At 38.4% G+C, this 27,190-nt stretch overlaps 1 protein-coding gene across 3 annotated transcripts; it reads right to left on the bottom strand.

The window, feature by feature from the left end:
* Positions 1-890: 890 nt before the first annotated feature.
* gng7 (guanine nucleotide binding protein (G protein), gamma 7) lies at positions 891-27,190 on the bottom strand. Of its 3 annotated transcripts, none has more exons than XM_081375201.1 (4): positions 26,699-27,190; positions 23,488-23,549; positions 4,834-4,955; positions 891-3,940 (listed from the first exon to the last, which is right to left on the bottom strand). In XM_081375201.1, exons 3-4 carry the CDS (start codon positions 4,912-4,914, stop codon positions 3,815-3,817), a joined length of 207 nt encoding a protein of 68 aa, XP_081231327.1. In that variant the 5' UTR covers positions 4,915-4,955; positions 23,488-23,549; positions 26,699-27,190; the 3' UTR covers positions 891-3,814. The 3 variants fall into 3 exon arrangements, with proteins under 3 accessions (XP_081231327.1, XP_081231329.1, XP_081231328.1); XM_081375203.1 differs by having other exon boundaries at positions 26,652-26,701; XM_081375202.1 differs by lacking the exon at positions 26,699-27,190 and adding an exon at positions 26,266-26,561.

Genomic DNA, 27,190 nt, shown 5'->3' with positions numbered 1-27,190 from the left:
ATGCATTGCAAAGCATGTGCCCTTAAATCTTAAATGTGCAGGGTTATTTTTATTATTTGATAAATCGATAATTTGTTTAACCTGTATTTTTCACAGATACTGCAATATTGGTTCACAACATTGCCATCTGGTATGTCTATAAACAGAGGATCACCATGAAGCATCCTTTTTTACTGTGTGTTCAACAGGAAACTGTTCACAAGCGAATTAATGTAATATTTCTATGGAATTATTTGATTTTTTACATAACATTCATTCACGCTTCAATTGTTACAGAAATAGTTGACATGATATTTGAGCTAAATTATTATTCTTATAATTATTCAAACTTTAGAAAACAATATGTTCTTATTGCTGTAGTCTAATAATTACATAAGTATTGTGCAGAAAATAAGCAGTAAAAGCAAAAGAAGAAATAAGAAATAAAATGTAGATGGATGGATGGATGGATGGATGGATGGATGGATGGATGGATGGATGGATGGATGGATGGATGGATGGATGGATGGATGGATGGATGGATGGATGGATGGATGGATGGATGGATGGATGGATGGATGGATGGATGGATGGATGGATGGATGGATGGATGGATGGATGGATGGATGGATGGATGGATGGATAGATGGATAGATGGATAGATAGATAGATAGATAGATAGATAGATAGATAGATAGACAGACAGACAGACAGACAGACAGACAGACAGACAGATGGATATCTGGGGACGTGTTTGGGAAATCTGTTTGAAAACAATCATTACTAATAAATAAAAAAGTTAATCTGTTTTCATAAATTGTACCTTACCACACTAAGGTCAGATAATCGTTTGTGTGACACCATTTGCTTAGAACAAATCAGTCAAGTTTAATAAACAGATCCGCATCAATGCAGTGTAACATTTTGTCTTTATTTTATTTCATCTACTTTTTCCGATATCATCATTTTTAAACAGCAATATCCACAAAATATTAACATTGTTCAAGAAAACATGATTTATGGCACATCGGAGAAGAACAATTACAAAAAATAGATATATTTCTTCATAATCAAGGCAGAAAGATACATATGCATACACAGGAAAAAAAAAAACAAAGTAATGGGACAGGCTGAGATTGAAATCTACTGGCTAAGGACTCAGCTACAGATATTACCCACACAAAGCCTAAATCTCACCTCTCATGGTCATGAAAGAGCTTGATGGTGTGTGAAGTCTAACAACGTTAGGGGACGAGGAATTGAGGTTAAGGTATCACGGCCTTCTCAGCACCTTAAGTGTTCTCGCTGCGCGCAACGCTCACTTGTCCTAGCGCTCGCAAACAACGGGTCTCGCATCATAGCAAGACGTTTTCTCAGCTAAATGATTGCGGGGTCTTAATAAACCTAAGTGCGGGGAGTTGTTAGCGTACTTAAGGTCAGCGCTATACTTTGGAGCACAGTGCATCCCGACACTGGGACAAGAGGGTGGAGAACTCAGTTCTAACAAGCTAACTTAGCTTAGCTGACTTTCACAGTGTTTGCTCCAGTGTAATATCATCAAATGTGGCACAGCGAGTTTGGTGGCTGTTCAAAAAACGTCACACTTTTACAGCACATTTGAGCACTTCATACTTGGCCTGAAAGGTTTGTTCCTAAAGCGGACTTCAAAATGGCTCTTCATTTGCGATAACATGGTTAGCAATGAAAAGTCAGGGACTTTCTAATGTAACACTTGAAGTGATTCAATTATAATCCTTCATTACATGATACGGTGCTTTTTCTCCTGAAGTACCCATCTCTTTCAAGTTATTTTGAACTGCAAAAAGCCACTTCACTGCTCCGTTTTGGATTGACAGGAAGTGATGTCGCTGGAGCAGCTCTATCAACTGAGCAATTCTGTTGTCCGCTGACCTGCTGGATGACACATAGCATCTCGTGACCCTCCCACGCCTTAGTCATTCTTAATACAGGAGCTGATGATAGCATCCCGTGGACCGCAGGGACCACAAAACCCCTCTGTCTCACAACGAGACCCCTTTTCCTGCACTATGTTGTTATTTTCCAGCATACGAAGCGGGACAGTGGGGGAATTCTGCTTTTAGCACTTAACTGAATACTGTGAGTGACTGTTTGGGGATCATGTCACATGCAAAACCGTCACTCTCGGTGGCCCAAAGACTCTCAGATGCCTGCGAGCATCATGTGCTGAGTGCACACTGGACAATTAGAGTTGTGGGTTGACCTTGCCACTCATCTTTTGCATGTGACTGCTCAGGCCGAGCCAAACCGAGGGCCTGTTGCATAACACTGAACATATTGCCCTTAAGATAGACTTAGCAACACGGACCACCTCATGAAACGAGCCTCGAACAAAGCCTTAAGCACCTTGTGTGGGCATTGTGTCAGCAATCTGTTCCACATTCCCTCACAGGGAGCAGGTAACCCATTTACTATCACAAGTCCATCAAATCCTTCACTCGTGTCTTTTGCCTCGCCTGAAAGAGGACCAACTCAATGGTTATATATGAATGATTGAAGAAACGGAAATATTACACAAAGATTACAAAAAGATAAAACATCCACAAAAAAAAGAAAGAATGAGCTTTAGTTATCAAACACTGTACAGTTTCATACTCAATGACCAGATTCCATGTTTCCATAGAAAGAAGAAATTGGAACAAACAAATCCAAACAGCTATTCTCAAAGTTAACACCTCTGAAGATATCCAAAAGAAAGTTTATACATTTTTTTTTCCTTCTGTATGGATTTTACAATCAAGTTTGGTTTCAGAGAAAAAAAAAATGGCCTTTGCAGGGGCTTTGACTTTAAAATGACTAAATTGTACGAGGCATTTCCAAGCCTCTGCTATCAGGATTGTAAAAATGTATTATTATTTGACACCAAATTTTGGCCTTCAGCTTTCAATAAATTTGACCACCGCAAATGTTGCAAAAAAAAAAATTGTATATCACATTAATATTTCAAATAACAGGGCGCAATTTTTATACAGAACTGCACTTTAAGAGAGGGCTGGGAAGGATAGAATTAGGTAAATATATTTTCTCCATTATATAAAATCATTCCTTTATAACTTAGTGTTTGAGAATTCTGAAATATAGTATAAACATTAGAAAAAAACCAAAGCATTAAGCCTAATGAGTTTTAATCAATTAAACAAAGAAAAAAAGAAACAACAGCTCACAAACGGACTGAGAAAAAAAAAAAAAAGGTAAAAATATTGGCAACTCTGGTTAATGTCTTGAATCCCTTTGTAAAACATGAAATGTGCTGTTTTGATAAAGGTAAGCATACCTGGATTCAATTTTGGCCATACAAATCTAAAATGAACCTTTAGCTTGCAGATTCGACGTAACAATGCAGGGTTAATACGAATCAACCGTTTACCACAGTGTGACTGGGCTAGCCAGCTAGTCAGTCAGCATAACCATGACTGTCTTCCTCTACTCTCCTCCATCACCTATGGTAACAAAGTCAGCCGCTGCACTGAAAAACATGCTGGAGTATCTCTCAGTCTCTGAGTAATCTTTTAAAACAGTTTAGAAATTCCCAAATCTGCCACCTCCAGTTAAGTGCGTCTATATGCATGAATGTAAACAGGCGTGCTGTGCAGATTCATTCATCTAGATTCACTCAACGCCGGGCTACATGACGCTAGGTAATACAGATATTGCCCCTTTTTGTTTTTACCGAGAGAGTGTGGCGTTTATTTTCTGGAGAATACCAGGTAAAAAGAAGTGTTGGACTGAATTGCCCATTGACTGGGGATGGGCATCGGTTAAAGTGGGACTGGGATAGCTGGGCTAGACAGAGTAGCTATAGAATGATGCAAGGCTTCTTGTCTTTGAAAGGGTTCTCTGAGGTGGGAACCCCCACCAGCAGAGGGTCGCTGCGGGCGTGTTGCTCACAGTAACTCATGAGGTCTGCAGCAGCCTTAGACACCTGAGAGAGAGAGAGAGGAAGAGGAAGAGATGGTGATACAGAGAGAAAATCAACCAAATCTGAGTGCAAGTGATAAAGAAATCTTTCTTCCAATTTTATTTTTGTCACTTTTACTTTGAAAAGAATAGAAAAATGACTGGGGAGGAATTCAGTATTTTTCTGTTAAAAATGCTGTAGTAAATACCTGTTATCTGGTTACCATACAGTGAAAAGTTGTCAATGGTTTAATCTCTCATGTCAAATTTATGGTTTTAGGAAGTATCGCCATATAATTTATGGTGAAAAACAGTAAAAGGACACTCCTAAAAGTGGACACATATTTTTTCTTATTATTTGTATCATCAGTAATGTACATTATGTTTTTTTGTGTTCCATTTTTTGCTGTTTATTGCATTATTTAGTTTCATATTTGTCAACACCCTTGTGGAATTTTGTGTGTATGAGCCTGTGCACGTCTATACGTGAGTATTGCTCATGTGTTATGGACAGGCCACTTATGATAAACTCTGATTCATAATGTTGCTTTCTATTGTGCCACCTGTATTATTATGGTGGTAATCAGTACATTTTAATATAAAAAGCATAGTAAGGTGACAGTTATATTACCCTTACATCACTACACAGTTATAAGCTGTAAAAACACAGGCATCCCATAATATCAAATACATTGTCACAGCATTTTATATGGTGAATTTCTGGCAACCACAGCTGCTCTCTTAAAGATGTTTTTTTTACAATGTAGTGTTCAAACAGTTTTTCTCATTTGAACACCACAGTTCAAGGTAGTAACCACTACAGTATGTCACACTTCCAATGCATCAATCAAAAGCAAAAAAGCTATTGCTATTGGTTGAAAGCAAACATGTTTCACCGAAAAATGTAACCTTGTGTACCTTAATACGTTCGAAGCCTGCCTCGATCCTCAGCTGCTCCACCAACTTCCTGGCCTGGGCTATGTTATTAGTCGTCGACATTCTCTGCCATCGGTTATCGTGCCGAGTAAAATGAGAAAATTCTACAAGAAAACAAAGATGAAACAATATTCAAATGGAAGAAGCATTCAAAGCACATACAGTATGACCTATGGACAATCTATGTAATAAATGAGATAAAATGCTCTTTGAGGTGCTTTCAAACTCACTACATACTTTTAGAAGACATTAACAAAACCTAGAAATGGCATGCAGGGACAGCAGGGAGTACAAATAAAAGTGTAATAATTAAAGGGATAGCTCACCTAAAATTAAAAACGGTCATCATTTACTCGCCCTTGTTGTTCCAAACTATAATGTATTTTGCAGAACACAAAAGATGATGTCATCATATGTCCATACAATGGGGTTCAATGTTGTTTTGAACCACACTGACTTTCATTATATGGGTGGGTGAGTAAACAGAATTTTTATTTTTGGGTGAACCATCCCTTGAAGTTACAATCATATCTTATGACTTGAGAAAGTCAAGCCTCTAGAACAGTTCACCTACATAAATTATATGTAAATCAAGATATTTGTCAGACAGCTCCAACCACACAACTACCTAGAAACAATTGTCCAGACCACCCAGTTCAGTGGGCCCATCAATCAGACTAACGGTACAACTGAAAACAGGTGCGGCTGTCCTCTGAGGCCAAGCACACCAGCTTATCTTCTCCCTCCTTATTTTAGGACCAAACTTTCTGAAAACAAAATGCGTGAGGAAAGATGACCGAACACCCTTAAAATAAAAAGGGATAAAAACAGTTTCCAACTGTTTTGCAACGGGATCCAAAACAACATTGGACCCCATTGACTTCTACTGTATGGAGAGATGAAAAAAAATCTTATTTTGTGTTCCACAGAAGAAAGAAAGTCATACAGGTTTGGAACAACATGACTAAATGATCCCAAACCCTTTAAAGCATAAACTGTTTCTCATGTCATGCGATTTGCTAAATACAAGCTTTTCATACAGCTACATCCTCCAAAAGGTCATTTTAAGAACCACTTAGCAACATCGAGTACATTTTAGTATCAGCACACCCACAGAGAGGTGACTATCAAAGTAACCGCAGAAACAGAGGAAACTCTGGAGGCAGTGAAAGGTTTGGTTCTTTCTGGAGACAAACACACTCCTTATACGACCCCCTCCCTTTGCTCCATGCACGCGCTCCCAAACCAGCAGCACCCCTGGCATTCCAAGACGTTCCTAGAAGGGGCCGTAGTTCTAAACACATGTTGCTTAGTGCCTGGGCTTTGTCTTCTCACAGCAAACACAGTCTCTTTCACGGCTCCGTGTGCTGCATTCCAGGAAATATGCACAGCGGCCCTGCATACATAATTGCAGCACTCTAGAATACATTGGCATATTCATTCAAACATACAGGACTCATAAAGGACGATGTCTCCCTTCACAATTTTTTTCCAACCACGTCTTCCTTTTTAAAAAAGAAAACCCTCACAGGAAAACTGCTAAAAGGCACAAGCTTTGGATACACAGAGCCATAGTGTGTAAGTAGGCTCCATGTAGGCTGCTGGGATTGAATCTTATCTACTGAAAAGTTTTACATTGACAAAAGCGAAAAAATTTGCTTTAGTATGGATATAAATAAGAATGTTGCAACTAAATAGTTGGTTATTTGATTTTCATATGCTACTACAAATTTCAAATTGACTATGACAGCAACTGTTTTTGTAGTTGGCAACTAGAAATGTGCTAGAAATTATGAATCTACACAGATGCATGCATTATACTTTCACATTATGTATGCATGTTTACATTTTCAGCCCTTATCGAGCTACAGCTAGTTTTTGCATAGTTAATGTAGAGTCTTCATCTTACTGTCCGAGCATACATGACGCAATGTGTAATCATATATTTGAAGGATGAAATACATGTCCGACGTGCAATCGCATTGCATCTAGATCTGTTAGTCTGACTTCACAAAAAAATGAACTGTGCTTAATTGTATTTAATGTGCACTTGTAGTGTTCTTCAAAGTATACATTTCTGAAAATTGCATATAATCTATATTAATTAAATAAATACCACTTAAGTGTCCTTAAAGAGAGTACACTTTCAGGTCTGATTATTACCACACAACTTTTAAAAAGTGCACTTTTTATTTATTGTCCATTTTAGTACAATAATATTTCGTTATGCTTTAAAGTACACTTATTCTGATGTGTTGATTAACATATTGAAGCACTGCAGTGGGTAATGAAATACTGCAAATAAAAATATACTTGTGGTTTTAAAAAAGCACTCTAAAGCCATTTGCATTGAATATAAATATAAACTTTAATATATTTTCATTTAATTGCATTAACATTCAGATGAGACTTATTTATTTTCTTAGTATATTATTAATTATTTTATTAAGTACATTATTTCCAGAATAAGTACTCTTTTTAAAAGTATGCTAAAGTGTACTTCTTTTTCATAAAGGTTTGCCAATGTGTGGTCACAGATTTGCATTTATTGGCATTTCACAACACACTTACTCTACAAAAAGTGGGTTAAATCAAAGAGGTTTAGACCGTGTCACAAGGCACCACTGAGTGTGCTGAACTCCCTATGGATCTTTATTTTCTCCTCAGAGTCACTCACCTTATCCACGACTTACACACACACACTGCTCATTCTCTCTCTCTCTCTCTCTCTCTGTGAGCTGAAATTAGGCTCACATGCAATCAAACCATGCTCTTTCGCATAACTGTGGAAAGTCTCCAAAACAGGCGTCTCTTTCTCCACTCCAGTGGAATTCTGATCCAGTGAGGAAGAGGAGGAAGGGGCACTGGAAAACTGCACCCCACCCTTGAGCCCCTATGCTCCATTTTCAGCCACATTGAGGTGTAGCATATTCAACAATAATAAAAAATGTATTCAGTGAATAGATACGTTTTAATGGATTGAAATTAGTTAACTAACACTGAACAACACTTTTACATCATTTATTAATCTAGGTAAATGTTCATTTCTATATATATACGCTAATGCATTTTTAAATTCATTGTTTGTTCATGAACGCATTAGCTAATGTTAACAAAATGAATTCACTTACAGACCATACCAAAAAAAATGATGCATGCTTCTAACCCATTTGAAATGTCCCTGAAGCATCTAAAAAGCAAAAAGCACTGATAAATCAAGGATGCAGCATGTAAACAGTGGTCAAGTGAGAATCTGAAGTATGCATCATCCTGTTTGGTCACAGTCTGTTCTGAAATGTGCGGCTTTGCAGGCAGACGTTTTTCTTGAGTTCAAAGTGAGGGGGGAGTTCCCGCCAGCTTTCAAATCGAGCGGTAGTATTAAATCAAAAAGCCCTTGCCTCTAACGGACACCTGGTGGCAACGTGCCGGCTCTCTCAGTAATCTCACCAGGCTCCAGATGCTTCCTACATTCCCGCCGCTCTTTGAGTGCTCGGCGGGAATACCGTATATGACTGTTCTAAACAAGGAGAGTGAGGGAGGAAAAGAGGGGGGAGACAGAAGAAAAGAGTGTGTTCTGGTCGTCAACAAAACCTGACCAACGGCCCTTCGAGCTTGGCGGGGAAAGATGCCTCATTCCGACAACCAAAAGAAAATTTGAGCCGGGGGGATTATTCAGGCCACTGGAATTTGTGCCTGCTCATTACTTAAGCATTTGCAAATAACAGCTGCTCCATCATTGCTAATATCAGTTTATGCTGTACTTAAACAAGGAGTTATAATAATACTTAATATAGCTTAGAACAAAAATGCAATCAAATTCATCATCTTTTCAATAAGCAGCAGTAAACACTATCGCCATTCGTGAACTAAAGCTGATGTTTAACATACTGTGCAAAAGTTTGGGCTCAGTGCGGGTTTCTTTCTCCCTTATACTCACCAAGGCTGCATTTATTTGAAAAAAAAAAAAGAATTATATATATATATATATATATATATATATATATATATATATATATATATATATATATATATATATATATATATATATATATATATATATATATATATATATATATTAGGGCTGTCAAAAGATTAATTGCGATTAATCGCATCCAAAATAAAAGTTTGTGTTTACATAATATATGTGTGTGTACTGTGTATAATTAAATTTGTATATATAAATACACACACATGCTTGTATATATTTAAGAAAAATGTATAATTTATATATAAAAAATTATATTTATATACAATATAAATTATATATAAATATATACAGTATATGTATGCAAATATTTCTCAAATATTTTAATCATATATATAATGATTAAAAAGTGTCAAGAGATCCTCTAGAAATCAGAAAATCAAAAATCTGTGTAGTCATCAATATTTATGGTCAGTTTCCTGTCAACAATAGCAAACTGATTTGCCTCAATGCTAACACACATGGACAAAAAGCAGGCTAACCACCAACTAGTAGTCAATGTTGAAAATATGAAGTTTTGCACATCCCTATTATCAGTAAGCCAAAGTGGCAGCATCAAAACCCTGCCATATTGGCACAACCAGACAAAGACATCAGCAGGTTTATTAGACTGCTGTCACTTTAAGAGCTCCACAGATCCAATATACTGTTACACGTGCATATTATTTCTCAACAGACTGTTTAGGAGGATAATCACCAATACAGGCATTTTGACGTGACTTTGTGTGAATATGTCCATTCAAGCGCAAGAAGGAGAGAACTAAAAAAAAGAAATACAGCGTAAAAAAAAGAACTCAATTCAGCATTTGCTGAAGAGACGCCTTTTTTGTGTGCGTGCTTCGGACGTCTGTTGCACACACAAAACTTCTCACACAGTGCACGGGTATTGAATCGAGTTCTCTTTCATGTCATTTTGTGCTTGAATATTTAAAATTACACTATATTTTATGCACACTATGTAAGAGCAGGGAGTTCATGGCAAGTTCACAATGTAGCCGTGCTAAATAAATGACTCCAAATGACTGTTGCGTTCCACACCCTTCGCCGAATCTGACAGGCTCAGTCAGCTGCTGCAAAGCTTCTTACAAGAATCAGAAACCGAAAACACATACAGCTTGATCAGCGGCCAACAGAAATGCCAGAAGTGTTTTCCTCAGCTTGCAGGACTTCCCAGCATAGCAGCACACTTGAAGGGGAGGGAAATGAGGGGAAAGGATGGAAAACGAGAGGAAATGAATGGGATTTCTCATCTCCCAGCTGAGATCAAGTGAGGGAGTGTTTGCTCACGTCAGCATGTATGTGCACAGAGGGGTCACAGAACATTCGTGTGCTTGTGCCTGTGTGTCTGGGTGTGACCAATGGGGACGGATCTGTAGAGACACCGAAGGCAGACAGACTCATGACCAGGCAGACAGAAAAATAGACAGAGGTACAAATGACTGAAGTGGGTGGAAATTGTTTGGACAGGCTTATACAACGTGTTCCCTGCAGAACAATTACTGATACAGTTCTGGCAGACGCATGGGGCATGCAAAAATACAAAGACCTGATGCTGTAAAAATGAGCATTATGGAACTGTTCTCAGTGGCCTTTTGTTTATAAAAAGTTTCCAAGCATCAATATAAAGAGCTTACAAATGAATTATAATGATGACTATGTTGAATTCTTGAGGTCAGGGACCGGTGCAACATCTCCAACACCCCACTGAAATGTTTGATCAGACAGGTGGAGCTGGCATTGCCGGTGTGTGCATCACTCCGTGGTACCTACACCACCCTGTTCAAAACTTGTTTAACAAAAAGGCAAACAAAAGAGAGATTTGAAAATGCTTGAACGGCTCAAGTCAAGGCACTTTATGATAATAACTTTAAATGGTCATACAGTGAAAAATGGTTGCTAAGGAATTTCTTAAGCATTTGTTTAAACGTTCAGAGGAATTGTAGGAATGCGGTCCGATGCAATTTGTGTTGAACGTTACAAGAAGCTATTGTGACCACAAATCCAGCTTTCACAACACATGTAAGCCATAAATACTCTTAATGGGATACTAATGCAACATGCAATAGTGAACATACTTTAAAACATCATTTGTAGGTCCATTGGTGTATATGGTGAGAGATGGAGCAAAAAACTGAAGGTCTCTTATGCTCACCAGGGCTGCATTTATTTGATCCAAAATACAGTAAAACAGAAATATTGTGAATCTTTGACGCATTTTAAAACAAAAGGTTAATACTAATATAATACAAATATATTTAAAGTAATTTATTCCTGTGATGGCAAAGCTGAATTTTCAGCATCATTACTCCAGTCATCAGTGTCACATGATCCTTCAGAAATCAATTCTAATATGCTGATTTGGTGCTCATGAAACATTTCTTATTATGATGATGAAACATGATACTTTTTTTGATGAACAGAAAGTTCAGAAGAACAAGAAATCTTCTATAACATTATAAATGTCTTTTTTAATGGATTTAATTTATCAAAATTCAACAAGAAGAGGAAATTTATTACACACACACACAAAACATTATTTAGAGGCCAAATGCAAATGAATATGCACAACGCTCTGTGTCTGGAAAAACAGGTAGTTAATGCCAGAAAAGCACAGAAACATGTTTCTCTAGTGCCTTGGGAGGAGGCCCCTATTTTGACAACTCGCCAAAGTGAGGTTGAGGTTAAAACTGAGCAGGAAGAAAAATGAACGATAACCTTGCCCCTACAAAACCTGGAATGCAGGTGACAGGAGGATGAGGTCAGGAAGTGCATCTAATCAAAACACAAAAAGCGTGTGTGGGAGAGCCGTGTCCTCTCTGCATCTACTTCATAGGTGACATTTTTTTCCAGTAAACCATGGAAAGAAACTGAAGCATAAACACATTTTCTGCAATGACGAAATATTAGATTGCACCAAAACCGGATCTAGAAACGTGAGAAACTCTACGTGACTCAGGAAGGTGCATGAGCTGATAAACATCTGCAGTGGAACCAAAAAAATTACACTTCCTATTCTGAGAATTGGGTATTTACGAGATGGCACAAATCATAACAGCCTTTTCATGATTCACTGACCTCCAGGAGAATGTTATGTGGTTAGATCCTTTGTGATTGAGTGACTCTAGAAGCGGGACACTTGGTTTACTCACAGGGTCGCTCATGCAAACATGTGGTTCTAGCATAATGTGTGTGCACATTGGACACAAACAAGGCCTTTGAGGTTGGAATCAGAGCCAGGTGCATAGTAATTAACCATTGTAATCAGACAGTAAACAAGCATACAGGGCTGAACTGAGAAAGTGACTAAGACTTCCTCCCCCGGTCCGCTTCCTTATAAGGGCAAAGGAAGCTAAATAGACGGAAATGGGGAACTCCTAGGGGGTGCAACGCAGCTTACAGTAAGTACGATTGGCTCTTATCTGGGGGATTCTGAGTCAACGTTCCCATTACCAAATATAGCATTCTGTCTGTTTTCCAGCTCCTTGAAGAGAGCAGCCGTTTACACTGGAAAGTCTGCAACATGTTGAGCAAATATGACACATGTATCATTTTGAGCTGTTGATAAGGATGACATGTGGAGGAAATATTAGCCATGTTCTCCTCAATGTCTTTCAGAGCTGTGCCAGCTACGGAGACACTGTGTTTGGACTGAAAGAGACTTAGATGGGACAGCGTGGTTGGGTCTGTCCTTGTGGGAATGTACATGCGTGGAGGTTGGGAGATATTTGAGATGACGCGAGACATTTGTGGTCAAGGCAGCCTGTGACGCAAGAGCACTGAGAAAGTCTTTCCTCTTTTACCCTCTGATAAAACTACAGCACTTTTGGGAACACAGATAACTTAAAGTCACCATGAAATCAAAATTGAAAATTCTTGTTTTTTATGGAATATTGTTAGCCTGGCTAACGTCAGACCTCTTTCTCATTGAGACGTGGTCTGGGAACCACATGTTCATTTTCTCGTATTTGAGGCGTGGTTTACGAATGCCCAGAGCCGTTTATTGGGCGCTACGAATGTCTATCAAATGAGCCTGTACGTACTGTACTGTGCTCATAGCCAATCGTTTCAATTATACCAGATGACGTATGTAGAGCTACAGAAATTCGACGAGGAAGAAGACGATGGCTGAAGAAGACTAAACTAGCTGCATCGAAAGGTAACTTCGCGTCTGCTGCCATGTTGGATCCATAGATATAAACAAACTGCTTCGGCGTGTCGCATAGACGTCGTCATCGTCTTGCTGCTCCCTCCCCGTTCTGTGATTGGTCCCCTCGCTGAGGTGAAAATCTGGTCCATGGTATCCAGGCTGCCTAGCAGCGTGAATAAAACGGTGCTGCGCTCAAGCCAGGCAGCATGGGGAAACCCAGGCTAGAATATTGTAGCGTTTAGCATAATTAAACTGTGCGCATCATTTTTTTTATTCATGTGCCCAATGAATCTTTTTAACAAAAAGATCAACTTCACTTTCCCTTCACAATCTCTTCATGGGGGCGGGACAATAATCCCTCCTCTCCAGCAGCAATTAGCAAACAACAACAATCCAATGATCCAATAAATTCCCGATAGAAAAAATAAGGTCCTGCCCAACATTTCTGTGCTTTTAAGATGCCATTTCACTCGGATAACTCAGAAGAAAAGATGATAGCAATTTCTGGTTCATGCCGACATAGGAATGACATCAACCCATCACTCAAATGTAGATAGGACACTTTTGCTTTAGTCTACGCTACTTAATAAATTAGCAATGCACGACGATATTAAAGTTTTGTCAGATGCTGGTAAGCCAAAAATCAATAGTTTTAAACGATTTTAAGTTAATTTACACATCACAACATTTTTAATGTACAGAATGAAAATGCATTAGAGCTGCACGATTCTGGATAAATTGAGAATCATGATTTTATTTTTTTCAACAAAAATAAAATAACTTGCAATTTAGTTCTGACAAAATGTTAAAAATATAAAAGAAAAAGCTAATTCAAATACTTTTTAAGTATGCACAATGAAATATATGTCCAATAACTACCTGGAATCGTCCTAACCCCGTTACAGCGCCCCGTGCAGAACACCTGCAAAAGGCTTAGTATAATTTATGACTATGCAAACTGTCCAAGGCTACAAGAAAGGCCAGTTTCATCTTTGATCCAGAGTCTTGCATTCTTTCTGGGAAACCCTTCCTCTTTCTCTTTAATCTGATATTATAACTCCAGGAAGTGACCGCGCTGTTCTGCAGTGCCACAGAGCTTGTCTATCTCTCCAAACACAACACTAGATGACCTCTGTGATGACCTCTGTGACATCTCACAAGTGCCAAAGTTCTGCTGACACCCTCCCCCGCTAACCGCTGCACTCCTTTACTTGAATCTGCTCTCCATGACGCACATTGCACGCATCTCCTGCGAGCTCTATGTATACAAACAAGAGACACGTTAGCATGGTTCAACACGTGTTTCACCTGTTTTCCATTCCTTCTTCAAATATAAATATAGACCTCTTCAATGACTATGACATGGTCATAGACAACAAACTAATAAACTCTTAGTGCTTTATTGCAGCTTGACCCACGCATTGCAATGAAAAGCTGCAATGAAGCCACTCAAGGAAAGCATTCTCTTATTGTAAACATGCACAGGTGATTTGTGATTTTTAAACACATATGATGACTTAGTGATGATTACATAATTGACAAACAGTTCAGGCTAATCCAATGCCAGGAGAACCCACAAACTACAACTGAGCAGACAAATGGGGGGTCTAAAGATATTTTTTTAAGATTACATTTTTTTTATACACGGATGTGAATCGATAATAAAATAATAAAATAAATAATAAACCCCATGGTTTTATGTACACCAGTTATTGTTAACTATTTCCCCGCCATTGACGTTAAAAGAGTTAAATAAAACTATTAAACATTGTTTTCATTAATTGAAATAAAGCTGAAATAAAAAAGTAAATATTAAATGAAAAACTTGCTCAAATAAATAAGTTTAAGTACCAAACTTACTAAAACTGAAATAAAAATAAATAAATATTTAATAACTAACATATAATAGTAATAACTAATAAAAATGACAAGCATACTGCAAAATTACTAAAACACACTAAATATTAGAATTGTATTATAAATAATACTAAAGTAACACTGATGTGCACAGACTATGCAAATGTATCTTCACATTGAATGCTAAAATGATTGTACAAATCAACATAAAGGAAGAATAATTTCCATAATATTTGTTTTAATGGTGTCTTCTAATGCTAGCGATGCTTATGGCGACTCCAGTTAAACAAATCACGACAAAAATAGTGGTGCAGGCTTATTACTGTCATTAACCTAGACTTTTTTATTAAGTTATATCTCACGAATATGTACATAGACCAACAAATAGCACAGTTCCCATTCCAGAGTAACTGATTTATCTGCATGCAGTTGAGTAGAAGTCACAAAATGATTAAAATGCCTTCGCTTAGGTAAAACAAGTCATTATTGTACGACAGACGTTTCCTAACTGAAGCACATGGAATCAATTGCACATGACTTGTAATGGAGACAAATCTTGATAATTACTACGGCAGGAATGGAGGCAGCTTTAATAAAGTGACCATTCACTAATGTCACACAGTTTTATAAATGGTGACCGGGGGGAGAGAGAGAATGAGACGGAATGTTTAGAGTCGGTCTAGGGTCGCTCTCTGCGTCTGTCGCTACCTAAAACAGCAGGGCGTTAGGGAGATATACGGCAGGCCGTTTCACACCTCTGTCGTGAAACTGCGTAAAGCAGGCGGTTCACATGCATGGCAGAGGATTTCTGACCTGGTCCCCATCGGACTCCCGCTGAGAAGGGCTGTTGCAGATATCAGCTGCACAGGTGTCAAACCTCACTCCTGCTTTCCCAAACAAGCCACCCTCAGTGCAAAGGGTGTAACTGACTTCTCTATCCAAACAGGCGGGTGCGTGTAGTAGAGCACAGGGAATCAGGACTGTTTACATGCAAAAGACCTAAGTGGAAAGGCTGCAAGGTTGATCCAATTAGATATGTTATCAGGACAGGTGACTAGGTGTGAAGTATTTTTGTTGTTGAAGGCAGTCAGAAAAAACTCTACCAGTAAATGTTTTTAAAAAAGTCAATACACATTATGCAACACATTTCCTTGACCTGGAGCACGTAAACAAATGACAAACCGTCTTTGAACCTCTTCCTTTATTGCAGAACTACATGTAAAGGCCTGGCCAAGTACCAACAATGCTGTTTTGTTTTTCTCAAATGCATGATACTGACCTATTCTATCTTAAAATGAAATGTCCTTTCTCTTGCATTTCGCATTGATCAAACTAGGGCTGCACAATTAACTATAAAAATGACAATGATAAAAGTGATCATGAAAACAGCATTGAATTAAATTATAGCATCGTCATTTTTTATCAAAGTATTCTTTCAATTTAAATTGAAATATATGAATAATAAATTAAATGTAATACTAAAATACTAGTAAATTATTAAATGTATTGCTAAAATATTTTAATTAAATACAAAATTATTCAAATATCACTCAAATATTTTAATTTTAATTAATGCATTAATGCAATAAAGAACATATCAAGGAGAAAAAAAAATATCAATCATGCAGCCCCAGATCAAACTGAAACCCATGAAAACTTTTTTTCCTGAGCATTTATGCATGAGTGCTAAACCTTTGGCCCTGGTTTGCAGGACAGGAGGACTCAGGGTTGGGAAGCCACACCTCTTCCCTGAAATCTTCAACATGTACAGAACGTGGAAATGCCCTTAAATTAGGTCAGTCACGCTCTGGGAGCTTAACCTACTTGCTTAAGTACGAAAGGAAAACTGGATTTATCACCTCACCAACATATCTGCCCAGCCTTTAAAGGTGCTGAAAAGAAAAGGAGTATGATTAGTAATTTCATATCAGAGAGCCATACAAGAGAGTTTGTTGTTTCAAGTGTTTGGCCGTGGGACTGAAAAGTGTGTTGGTGGCAAAACACCCAGGTGTCAGCTGCAGCACCCCGTACCCGTGACTGTGCGCACTCAGCCAGGATTCCCTCGTCTAGTCAAGGGAAGGGTCAACTTGTGTCAGACTTGGGTCAAAGTTGAGTCTCGTGGTCCAATGGTCACGGGTTAGTCACCGCAATATCTCCCGATGCATAACTAGCCTCGGCACACCTGTCTCATTTTTAAACGCCTCAAATGTGAGAAAGTTTGCATGTAAGGGCATCTATGATCACTTTTAACCTCAATTACAAATTCACAACTGATTTTAACCGGCTGAGGAAATTTCCCTGAAAGACACTGCAAGAGTAACCTGAGCTTTGCTGTGCTGGACAGATAGAAACTATCATACTGCTTACTGTATATACTGTATCCTGCTTTTTGTATGAAATAGTACATGAAACCGTATCCAACATTAAATATTTTATAATAATTCATATATTAATATACCTAATACAATAAATTATACTATGTATTACTTGTTATTTTAACGTAGAGAATAAGAATAAATAAAACATTTTAATATTGTATTATTATATAATACATTCATTTAAATGTATTAATTACATTTACAATAAAAGTAAGATTAATTATTAATAATACTTTATGCATTTTTATGCATTTTCCCCTTTGTTGTCTCCAAATGTCTGAACTCGATGCAGCCTGATCCAATAATGAGAAAGAAAACATATATTAATACATAAATAACAGCTGACATCACTTTCACTTTGCTTCACTAGCAGTGGAAGGTCGAGTCAAGCACATTGCATTGTGGGATACAGAATTGCATGGGTTGTATGCACATTTTGGCATGTATTCAGGCATTCTATGAATACAGTAAACATAATGCAGAATGAGTTACAGAATATGATGGTAAGCACTTCTGAACATTTCCCATTCTCGTAACATGCAGCCACAAAGCAAAACAGCTCAGAATTCACATGAACAGTGAAACACTAACAAACAGCCTGTGTTCCTATATTTGGATATCAGCTGACTTGCGCATTATACAGCTGGCTTACTCGGAAAGGTAACAGATAGCAACATGAATGCTTATGAACTTTGAGTTCAATGATGCTGCAGAATCCTTACATAAAGGATTAGAAAGCAGGACAGTAAGTAGCTTAAAGCTAGTACACCAGACAAGACATTTAAAACACTGATTATGCTATCAAATCAGCTAGAACATGGAGAGAATAATAGGATAAAAACAGTTTGTTATGTTTCTACTGTAATAATCAAGTCTGAACATATAATGCACCTCCTGGACAATTCCTTTCGGTGTGCAAACCAAGTCAAACAAAAACTAACAACTGGCTAAGCTTTAGTTTCACAAAGAAAGAGTGAATACAATTCCATTAAGAGGAACATTACAAATGAGAGCGGCATTCCTGCAGCACTTCAGTAGTTCACTGGAACTTAAAACTATTCAAACTATGCATCTTTCCTCTAACCAGAAGTGTAGCACAGACATGGATGAAACCTTCCATGCAAATGAATTTTTGCAATGCAAACAGAGCCTGGGGCAAGTTATGACAGGAAATATTCAATTACTTGCTGTAGCACTTTATGGAACTACTAGCATACTGCTACTACACATTCATGTTTTTTAACTATTCCAACAATGAATGCTTTATGATAATAATTAATTACACTTAAATGGATAATGCATAATGTTGTTTATATGTTATATTTGTCTTACTGTTAATAACGCAACTATGAGATCCCTGCAAATGTGCATAGCAACGTATTTTGCCTGCTAAAACAGCATTAAATAAAACACCATATAGAAGGAGGGGGAGTGATGGAGGCGGTAGTGCGCATGTAGTATGCGATGCATGAGCTAGAGTGGGCCGCACATGTAGGTGAGAGTGGGAGACTGATCTATATGCTGGGGAGTATGTGAGCGCAGTATGAGAGGCAGGAGGAGGGAGTGCATCAGCAACCGTTACTCACATTCCCCTTTTCAACGACAAAAAAATGAAAGCGAGTACAGAGCAGCAGGAATGCGGCCAACTGTCGAGCTGAATAGGGATTACTAAACGCAGAGGAGCTTGTGAAGAGGCAGTGGTGAACATAACAACGGACTCTTAATGCTACAGAGTCCAAATCACACATATTAGTCATTATCTTTGGATGAGCTGCTTGGATAAGATGCTTGCATCTCCAGCACTTGGCATGCCACTCTTTGTCTTAGATGCAAACCTATTATATAGCACACTATAAAACCTGCTACATAATCCTGCCATGTGAGGCTGCTTCAGGGATGTGATATAAGCTGTTACGAGTTGAGTGAAATCCCAGGAGATCCACAACCGACTCTTTATGCAACAATTACCGGCACATGGCATGTACCTGAGGAATATGAAATGACATGCATGCCAGTTAGTCAAAGTGTTTCATCCACTCTGCTGGAAACGGGGAGGAAAAAAAGCTGAGGTGCTGACTCATATTTTGAAAGCTCACTACATAAATATCACAGTCATCATGACCCAGCACTTTTTGAACTGTTTCTCTCGCCAAGCCTTTCATAACACGCTCAGCTCTTTCACAACACAGACAAAGTAAAGGACTTAAGTGCGGGGTATTCACCACATCCATCTGTTGAATAACAACCTTGCAAAACATTACAAAATCTATCACAGGTTCTAGCTATTTTCAGCACTGCCCTTTCTCATATTTTGAGCATTCCGAAAAGCTAGAATTGAATTTACTGCATGTATTATATCACATGCTAGCTGGAGAGTTGCTATGTTCCATGTTACATATGGAATTATTCGATAGCTCACTGTTTAGTCTGTAAGTCAGTGCAAGAAATGCGTGACTTGAGCCTGACCGACAGTCTATCAGTCACTGACAGACGTCTAGTCACCGGATGGCAAAAACAGAAATTACCACAGTCCCTACAGTCCATTTCCTGTCTGCCTAAAAAAAAATCATCTCTAGAAAAAACCAGACACCATGGTTGTGTAAAATTCAGACTGAAGTCTCAGAAGGTGTTTTCCCTGAAGCATGTTTTTTTCCAAACGGGACCCCATACTTTCCCCCCACAGTCTGTGAGTCAGTCAGCTGACGCAAGACAGCAGGAATCTGGTCAGGGGTTTTGTCCCGTCTAGACCGAGCAGGATGTAACTAGAGATGGAATCACAGTGGAAAACAAAAGCAGAGCCTCGGCAGTGAAGTCCTATACTGCCACTCTGTGGTGTAGAATATATGTGGCACTCTTTATCCCTGACTACTGAACTCTGTGGATGGTATTTATATAATATTAGCATATTCCAAAAAATGTTTGTTAACTGTGAATTTATAACTGCAAATTTACTGTAAAGATTTTCAAGATATTTGGACCAAATTATATATACAGTAAAGGTCCTGTGATGCAAAGCTGAATTTTCATCAGCCATTACTCCAGTCTTCATTATCACATGATCCCTCAGAAATCCTTCTAATATGCTGATTTATTATCAATGTTGGAAACATTCTTTGATGGAGAAAAAGTTTTAAAAAAAGAACAGTATTTATTTAAAATAGAAATCTTTTGTAACAATATACACTTACCCTTCAAAAGTTTGGGGTCAGTCATATTTTTCTTTCTTTCTTTTTTTTAAAGAAATTAATACTTTTATTCAGCAAGGATGAGATAAATTGATAAAAAGTGATAGTAAATATTTATATTTTTAGAAAAGATTTCTAATTTAAATAAAACTGGCGGAAGGCTTACGTATCACAGCCGATAGAAACAGACGCTAATGAGGCATCTATGTATATATCTATGGACCCTTTTCACAGAACGTGGTGATGCGTTTTAACTCTCATCAGCATCGTAAATCGGCAAAGATTAGATTTTTTTAAATGTATGTGCATTTGTAACACTATACTTTGTATTATATTACCTTTGCATCAAATTACAAGATACTAGTTAATGCTGCTGCTGTGTAGGTGTTTCTAATACAGAGACTGTAAAGTTAATATCTTTCTCTCTTCTAATTGCCGTTATCAATCTCTCTCTATTTTTTCCCTATTTTTGAAAATTGAGTTTTTCTTTTGCTATTCGAGCAAATTAGAACAAAAAATATATTTAACGTAGTTTCTCATTCACCACTATACGGTTTACCCAACTATGACGACTTCTACATACATTTAATAAACTCTTCACGAGTTCTCAGATGGTCAAAATACCATCTTATGTGGACTATGCACATACAACAAGCACATTTAGCCCAGCACACAGCATGGTTTTGGATGTTTGGTAAGTTCTGTCACCCAATAGGCAATACGTCATGAAAGCGACCAATCAGGTGTGATCGTATCCCTATGCCTTTAGGTTTGGCGATAAAAATGGCGATCTGAACGCTACGCGGACCAGGACTAAATTTTTTTTTTTTTGGTCCAGACCAAACAAACCAAGCCAACCAAATTACACTCACCTAAAGGATTATTAGGAACACCATTCAGAACTGCCTTAATTCTATGTGGCATTGATTCAACAAGCTGCTGAAAGCATTCTTTAGAAATGTTGGCCCATATTGATAGGATAGCATCTTGCAGTTGATGGGGATTTGTGGGATGCACATCCAGGGCACGAAGCTCCCTTTCCACCACATCCCAAAGATGTTCTATTGGGTTGAGATCTGGTGACTGTGGGGGCCATTTTAGTACAGTGAACTCATTGTCATGTTCAAGAAACCAATTTGAAATGATTCGAGCTTTGTGACATGGTGCATTATCCTGCTGGAAGTAGCCATCAGAGGATGGGTACATGGTGGTCATAAAGGGATGGACATGGTCAGAAACAATGCTCAGGTAGGCCGTGGCATTTAAACGATGCCCAGTTGGCCCTAAAGTGTGCCAAGAAAACATCCCCCACACCATTACGCCACCACCACCAGCCTGCACAGTGGTAACAAGGCATGATGGATCCATGTTCTCATTCTGTTTACGCCAAATTCTGACTCTACCATCTGAATGTCTCAACAGAAATCGAGACTCATCAGACCAGGCAACATTTTTCCAGTCTTCAACTGTCCAATTTTGGTGAGCTCGTGCAAATTGTAGCCTCTTTTTTCTATTTGTAGTGGAGATGAGTGGTACCCGATGGGGTCTTCTGCTGTTGTAGCCCATCCGCCTCAAGGTTGTGCGTGTTGTGGCTTCACAAATGCTTTGCTGCATACCTCGGTTGTAACGAGTGGTTATTTCAGTCAAAGTTGCTCTTCTATCAGCTTGAATCAGTCGGCCCATTCTCCTCTGACCTCTACCATCAACAAGGCATTTTCGCCCACAGGACTGCCGCATACTGGATGTTTTTCCCTTTTCACACCATTCTTTGTAAACCCTAGAAATGGTTGTGCGTGAAAATCCCAGTAACTGAGCAGATTGTGAAATACTCAGACCGGCCCGTCTGGCACCAACAACCATGCCACGCTCAAAATTGCTTAAATCACCTTTCTTTCCCATTCTGACATTCAGTTTGGAGTTCAGGAGATTGTCTTGACCAGGACCACACCCCTAAATGCATTGAAGGAACTGCCATGTGATTGGTTGATTAGATAATTGTATTAATGAGAAATTGAACAGGTGTTCCTAATAATCCTTTAGGCGAGTGTACAAGCATCACACTCATGGAGTAGAATCAAGTATACACAATGTTCGTTGTTTCTAAGTCTATTTTAGAAACAACTACCTCCTATAGTGGTTTGTTTAATGGCCTATTTCGTTATTCCAAAACAAATAAACCTAAGGAAAACCGGTGACTGGTAATCGTTAATGTGCATGATAGCAATAAAATAATTCTAAGGAGGTATTTACACGACACTGAAACTTTTTAAGCGTTTTGGCTGTACATTTACACGACAATGGCATTTTGGGGGCCTGAAAACGCAAGTTTTTGAAAACGATTATCATCTCTGTGTAAACTACAAAATGCTCATGCGTATTACGTCTTCAGTCTATATAGCCGCATAGTTTTTCTTTACCAAGTGACATTGCCATCTACTGGCCTGGGATGAATAATACAGCATTTTTAGTCGTTTTTGTGGATCGATGTGAATGGGGATCGTTTTGACAACAGTGTCGTCTTTACGTGAAAAACGTAAAGGAAAAACGTTTCTGTTTTTAGTACATCATTGTCGTGTAAACGTACCCTGATTCTACAAACAAAAACTTGTAGCTATACATAAAAAAATGCAGTTGAAGTATGGTTAACATAATGCAAATTTAAAATTATTGTAGCTCTCCTTTCATTGTTTGATTTTTTTAAAAGAATCATACATTAAAAACCAAATTCCTATCTTTTATCAGATGTGCAAACAACATGTCAATGACAAGCAATATGCAATTTAGAAGCATGTACACATGAACTGTCTATATATCAGCACTGAACCACAATGAGGCCTCATCTATCTCTATTATCAAAACTGAACTGTGGACTGGGTGGTTGCTATGGACACAGCTCATTGTAAGCTGCAGAGAGTATATGCATGAATCAGTTAAATATTGTTACATTGACACCCCCATGTGGTCAAGCTGCATCAGATTTCCTGTATGCCAATATATAAAATTCCCTGTCAACTAAGCACAAAAATAACCTGTATCTACATTCTTAGTTAGATCAGTATAACTTTTATTTGGAATTTGTCTTACCTGGATGATGGAGAGGCTGTAGACCAAAGCTGGCTCAGGTACTTGCAGGTAAGTTTGCTTGTCTAGAAAACACAAACACAATACACATATCATTTATTGGAACCAGAAAATATTCATGTAACATGTTATTTCCCCATTTGACCATCTATTTGAGTGGTCCCTCCCTACATAATCTTACTCTATATTAACATTTGATCTGTGAATAAAAGTAGGTATTGCTACAACTGATATATTGCAATTAAAAAGTTAGATATAATAAGGAACAAAAAAATAAAATAAAAAAATAAAAAAAGCACATCACAAACAACACATCAACACATACACACACACACACAACCATAGCAAAAAACATATTTAAAAAAATTATAATATAATTCATAAACATTTTAAGTGTTTTATTATTAAACACATATTAAACACTTTAACATTAATATGTTAAAAAAGGAACACAAATTGTTCTATTTGATTCACTAGAGGGCAGTGTCCTGATGCAAAGCCACTAATATAATTTATATAATACAGATTAGGTCAGAATTAGCAGAATTATTGAAATTTTTGTCTGCTTTTAGTAGCTATGCAGAATTAATCTGCCCCACCACCGTCTGTAAGGTTTTGTTTTATCCCTCTCTAATCATGACACAGAAACATGCTCAGACAGGCTTTATCCAAGCAAGTGTAAACATACTGTAAATTCTACCCTTATTTTCAAATGGGTTACTGACTGTGCTGGTACACCTTGGCTAACATAGTATCATAATTGTGAAAACCTTTACTTTATAATCCTCTTGTTCTTTGCAACTATTAAGTTTGAATATCATTGACTTAAATTATATCATTATGGCATTATGACCAAAAATAAATAAATCAATCAATCCTATTCCACACTAAAAAGTATGTACTAGTCTAAGGGACTTTTGTATTAATAGTTAAATATTTTATAATAAATCAATCCTATGAATATGCAATACAGCATTAAAAATAAATTAACCCAACATATTTATAGTCTAATCATAACTGGCCGCACTTTCATCATACAGTTTCAAAGTTGTACACGAGATGGTGAAATAATGTGCGTTCCAGCTATAACCATTATTCATGTTGTCAAAACAAATATTTCCAACCAGGCAAACCAGAGTAGAAAGAGAGAGAGAGAGAGAGAGAGATGTGAAGCGGCAAAATCAAAACCTATGAATTATTAATCTCATCTCATTCAGTAGAGCTCTGAGTATGATCCTAGCCAAGCAAAACAAAGTGGCTGGACCAGTTGATATACCTACTGCATTTCACTAACCATCTGTTACTGTACACACGTCTAAAAGAAATGTATGTTTTAATTAGGGTTCCTGTGAAATAAGTGAGTGAGCCGGTTCTGTAATTAGTGCACAGTAGCAGGTCCAGCTGTAACTATATTCATGTCCCTGGAAGACTTCATACTGGGAAAATATAGGTCGCTTCAAGCCATCTGATTAGCTTGAGCTAATTGATTTTAAAGACTTTGTATGTTTGGTAATACAATCAATATATACACTACCCAATTTTTCTGATAATGTGTATATACTGAGATATATATAGACAGTACATACACACATTCTGCACATTATCAGAAACTTTATCAGATCAAATAACCGTTCTTTTACAAAGCATGAGTTCCGAATGAAAACAAAACCAATACGGGCATGTGCCTTTATATTATTATGTTTTGTACATACAAAGGAGGGGGAGGTGGTACTTGCACCTGCACTTAGACAATGTGACATATAACCGCCCTGAAATACATTTAGCATCTGTCAGGAGAGTATACAGCATTAGATACATTGATAAGACATGGCAGACTGGACTTTGTAGTGGATCTAACCAGGCCAAGTGCACTGTGTACTAGCACACTGTGAATTCTGTGGCTCAGTATGGTAATATTGCCAAAATCGTGATAATGGCTCACCATGAGGTCACTTTCTATAATAGGCATACAGGAGCGATACATCAGCTCTGCAAATGTAATACATTCCATTGACCAGAGCAAATCAAATACTTAATCTGTTGAATCGACTTGCCCTTTCGGTTTGGGGGGAACCTAGTTATTTCTTTATATTATATTGTATTATTAGAGATGCTTCTCTGACCACTGCCTATAAATTATTCATTACCTTTAAGTTACCTAAATGGGATTAAACACGACTAGTAATAACCATAACCACTATGTAACTAAATCATATTTGTCATATGCACATATATTGTAATAGCCTTGCCAGAGGAGGATGGGCTCCCCCAGCTGAGTCTGGTTCTTCTCAAGGTCCAACCTCCCCGTTCACCTAAACATCTTATGGAGTTTTTTGTTCCCTTGCCACAGTGGGTTCACTAGATGATATTCTGTACAGCTACTATGAACGAGTGCTATAGAAAGAAAACGCATAAGCCAATTAAATTATGCACAACCTTATAAGTGAACTACAGCATGAAAATAAGGAAAAGCAGGCCTGTGGAGCTGTTACTGGGCTGTCTCTGGGATTTTATGTAAAGTCCAGAACAGTAACTGCATTCAGCCAATATTTTATCATGACATCGTCACATTAAATCAGCCCAAAACGATGCAAAAGTGCAGGCAGTTGCATTTCTGCTATAACGCACAGCATTTTGCTCCAGAGCTCTGTTGCTGCTGTTGGTAGGCCTTGCTCACACTGATGGAAAGACAATGCGGGCATTTTGACAAACGGTACAGAATGTACGCCTCCTTGCCTATAGCTCTGAAGACTCTTCAAACGATGAATACAATGTACAAACCTATAATGGCCCGGCGCTGCAAATATCTGCCACAGCATTAGAGAATATGTAAGGCGTAAAGGTGTTGACAGGAGGCGCAGGAAAGCTTCTTCTCGCCTGTTAAGCTTTAGTTTGAGCCAGAGCGCAAAGATTGATTCACGCAAACACCCAAATGCCAATCTTGCCCTCGCGTTTTTTAAAGCAGACATATAAAATGCACAGTCTACTAAATATTATTGATGCGAAGCCCACTCCCCACCCCACCGGACAACGCTCAGAAAATTCAAGCGGTTTCGGATTCGTGACACCGGTGGAGTGGAGCGCCGCGCCGCGCGCCCTGCCTATAACGCAAACGCGTTGAAAAACACAGGCGTTTAGGCAAAGCAAACGGATGCTCGATTACAAACCTGAAGGAGGAAGCAAGGAAGAAAATAAGAGCTTGCTGTATACTCACCTCGTCTACAGTGATTGTGGAGGTAATTTAAAGGGCCAGGTTCGCGCAGATTGTTACCCCCCCTTCCAAACAAACACCACCCCCTCCGTGCACCAGTGTCCACCCAGTCAGTCCCCCCACCACCGGTGACAGCGTTCTCGCACACAAACTTGCTTTTCTCTCCTGGGAAAAACCTGAGTCGGTTCTGAGTCAAATAAGGCGGCTCTTCGTTAAAATCGAAAACCAATCAGTTTCGCCAGCTCTGCCCTCTCCACCCTCATCGGGTGCCTACGGGTTTGGTTGCGTCCGTCGGTGAACTGTTTCGCTGCTCGATGGGATTTTGAGGGGTTTTGAGCTGCCCAGCGGTTTAAGAAGAACACTTTACGCAGCGGTTCATCGACCCAGTCTTCATTAGCCTACACATTTGGGCGCACCGAACTCGATCCCGTCTTCCACTGCAGTATGCAGTAACGCCTACTGGCCCAAGAGGGCGCTAGTGTACAAACTCTGTTC

This window comes from Scardinius erythrophthalmus (genome assembly GCF_964197995.2).
Source record: "Scardinius erythrophthalmus genome assembly, chromosome: 9".
NCBI classification, from domain to species: Eukaryota; Metazoa; Chordata; class Actinopteri; order Cypriniformes; family Leuciscidae; genus Scardinius; species Scardinius erythrophthalmus.
Note: the sequence above shows the minus strand (reverse complement) of the source record. Positions and strands in the feature narration are given on the sequence as shown.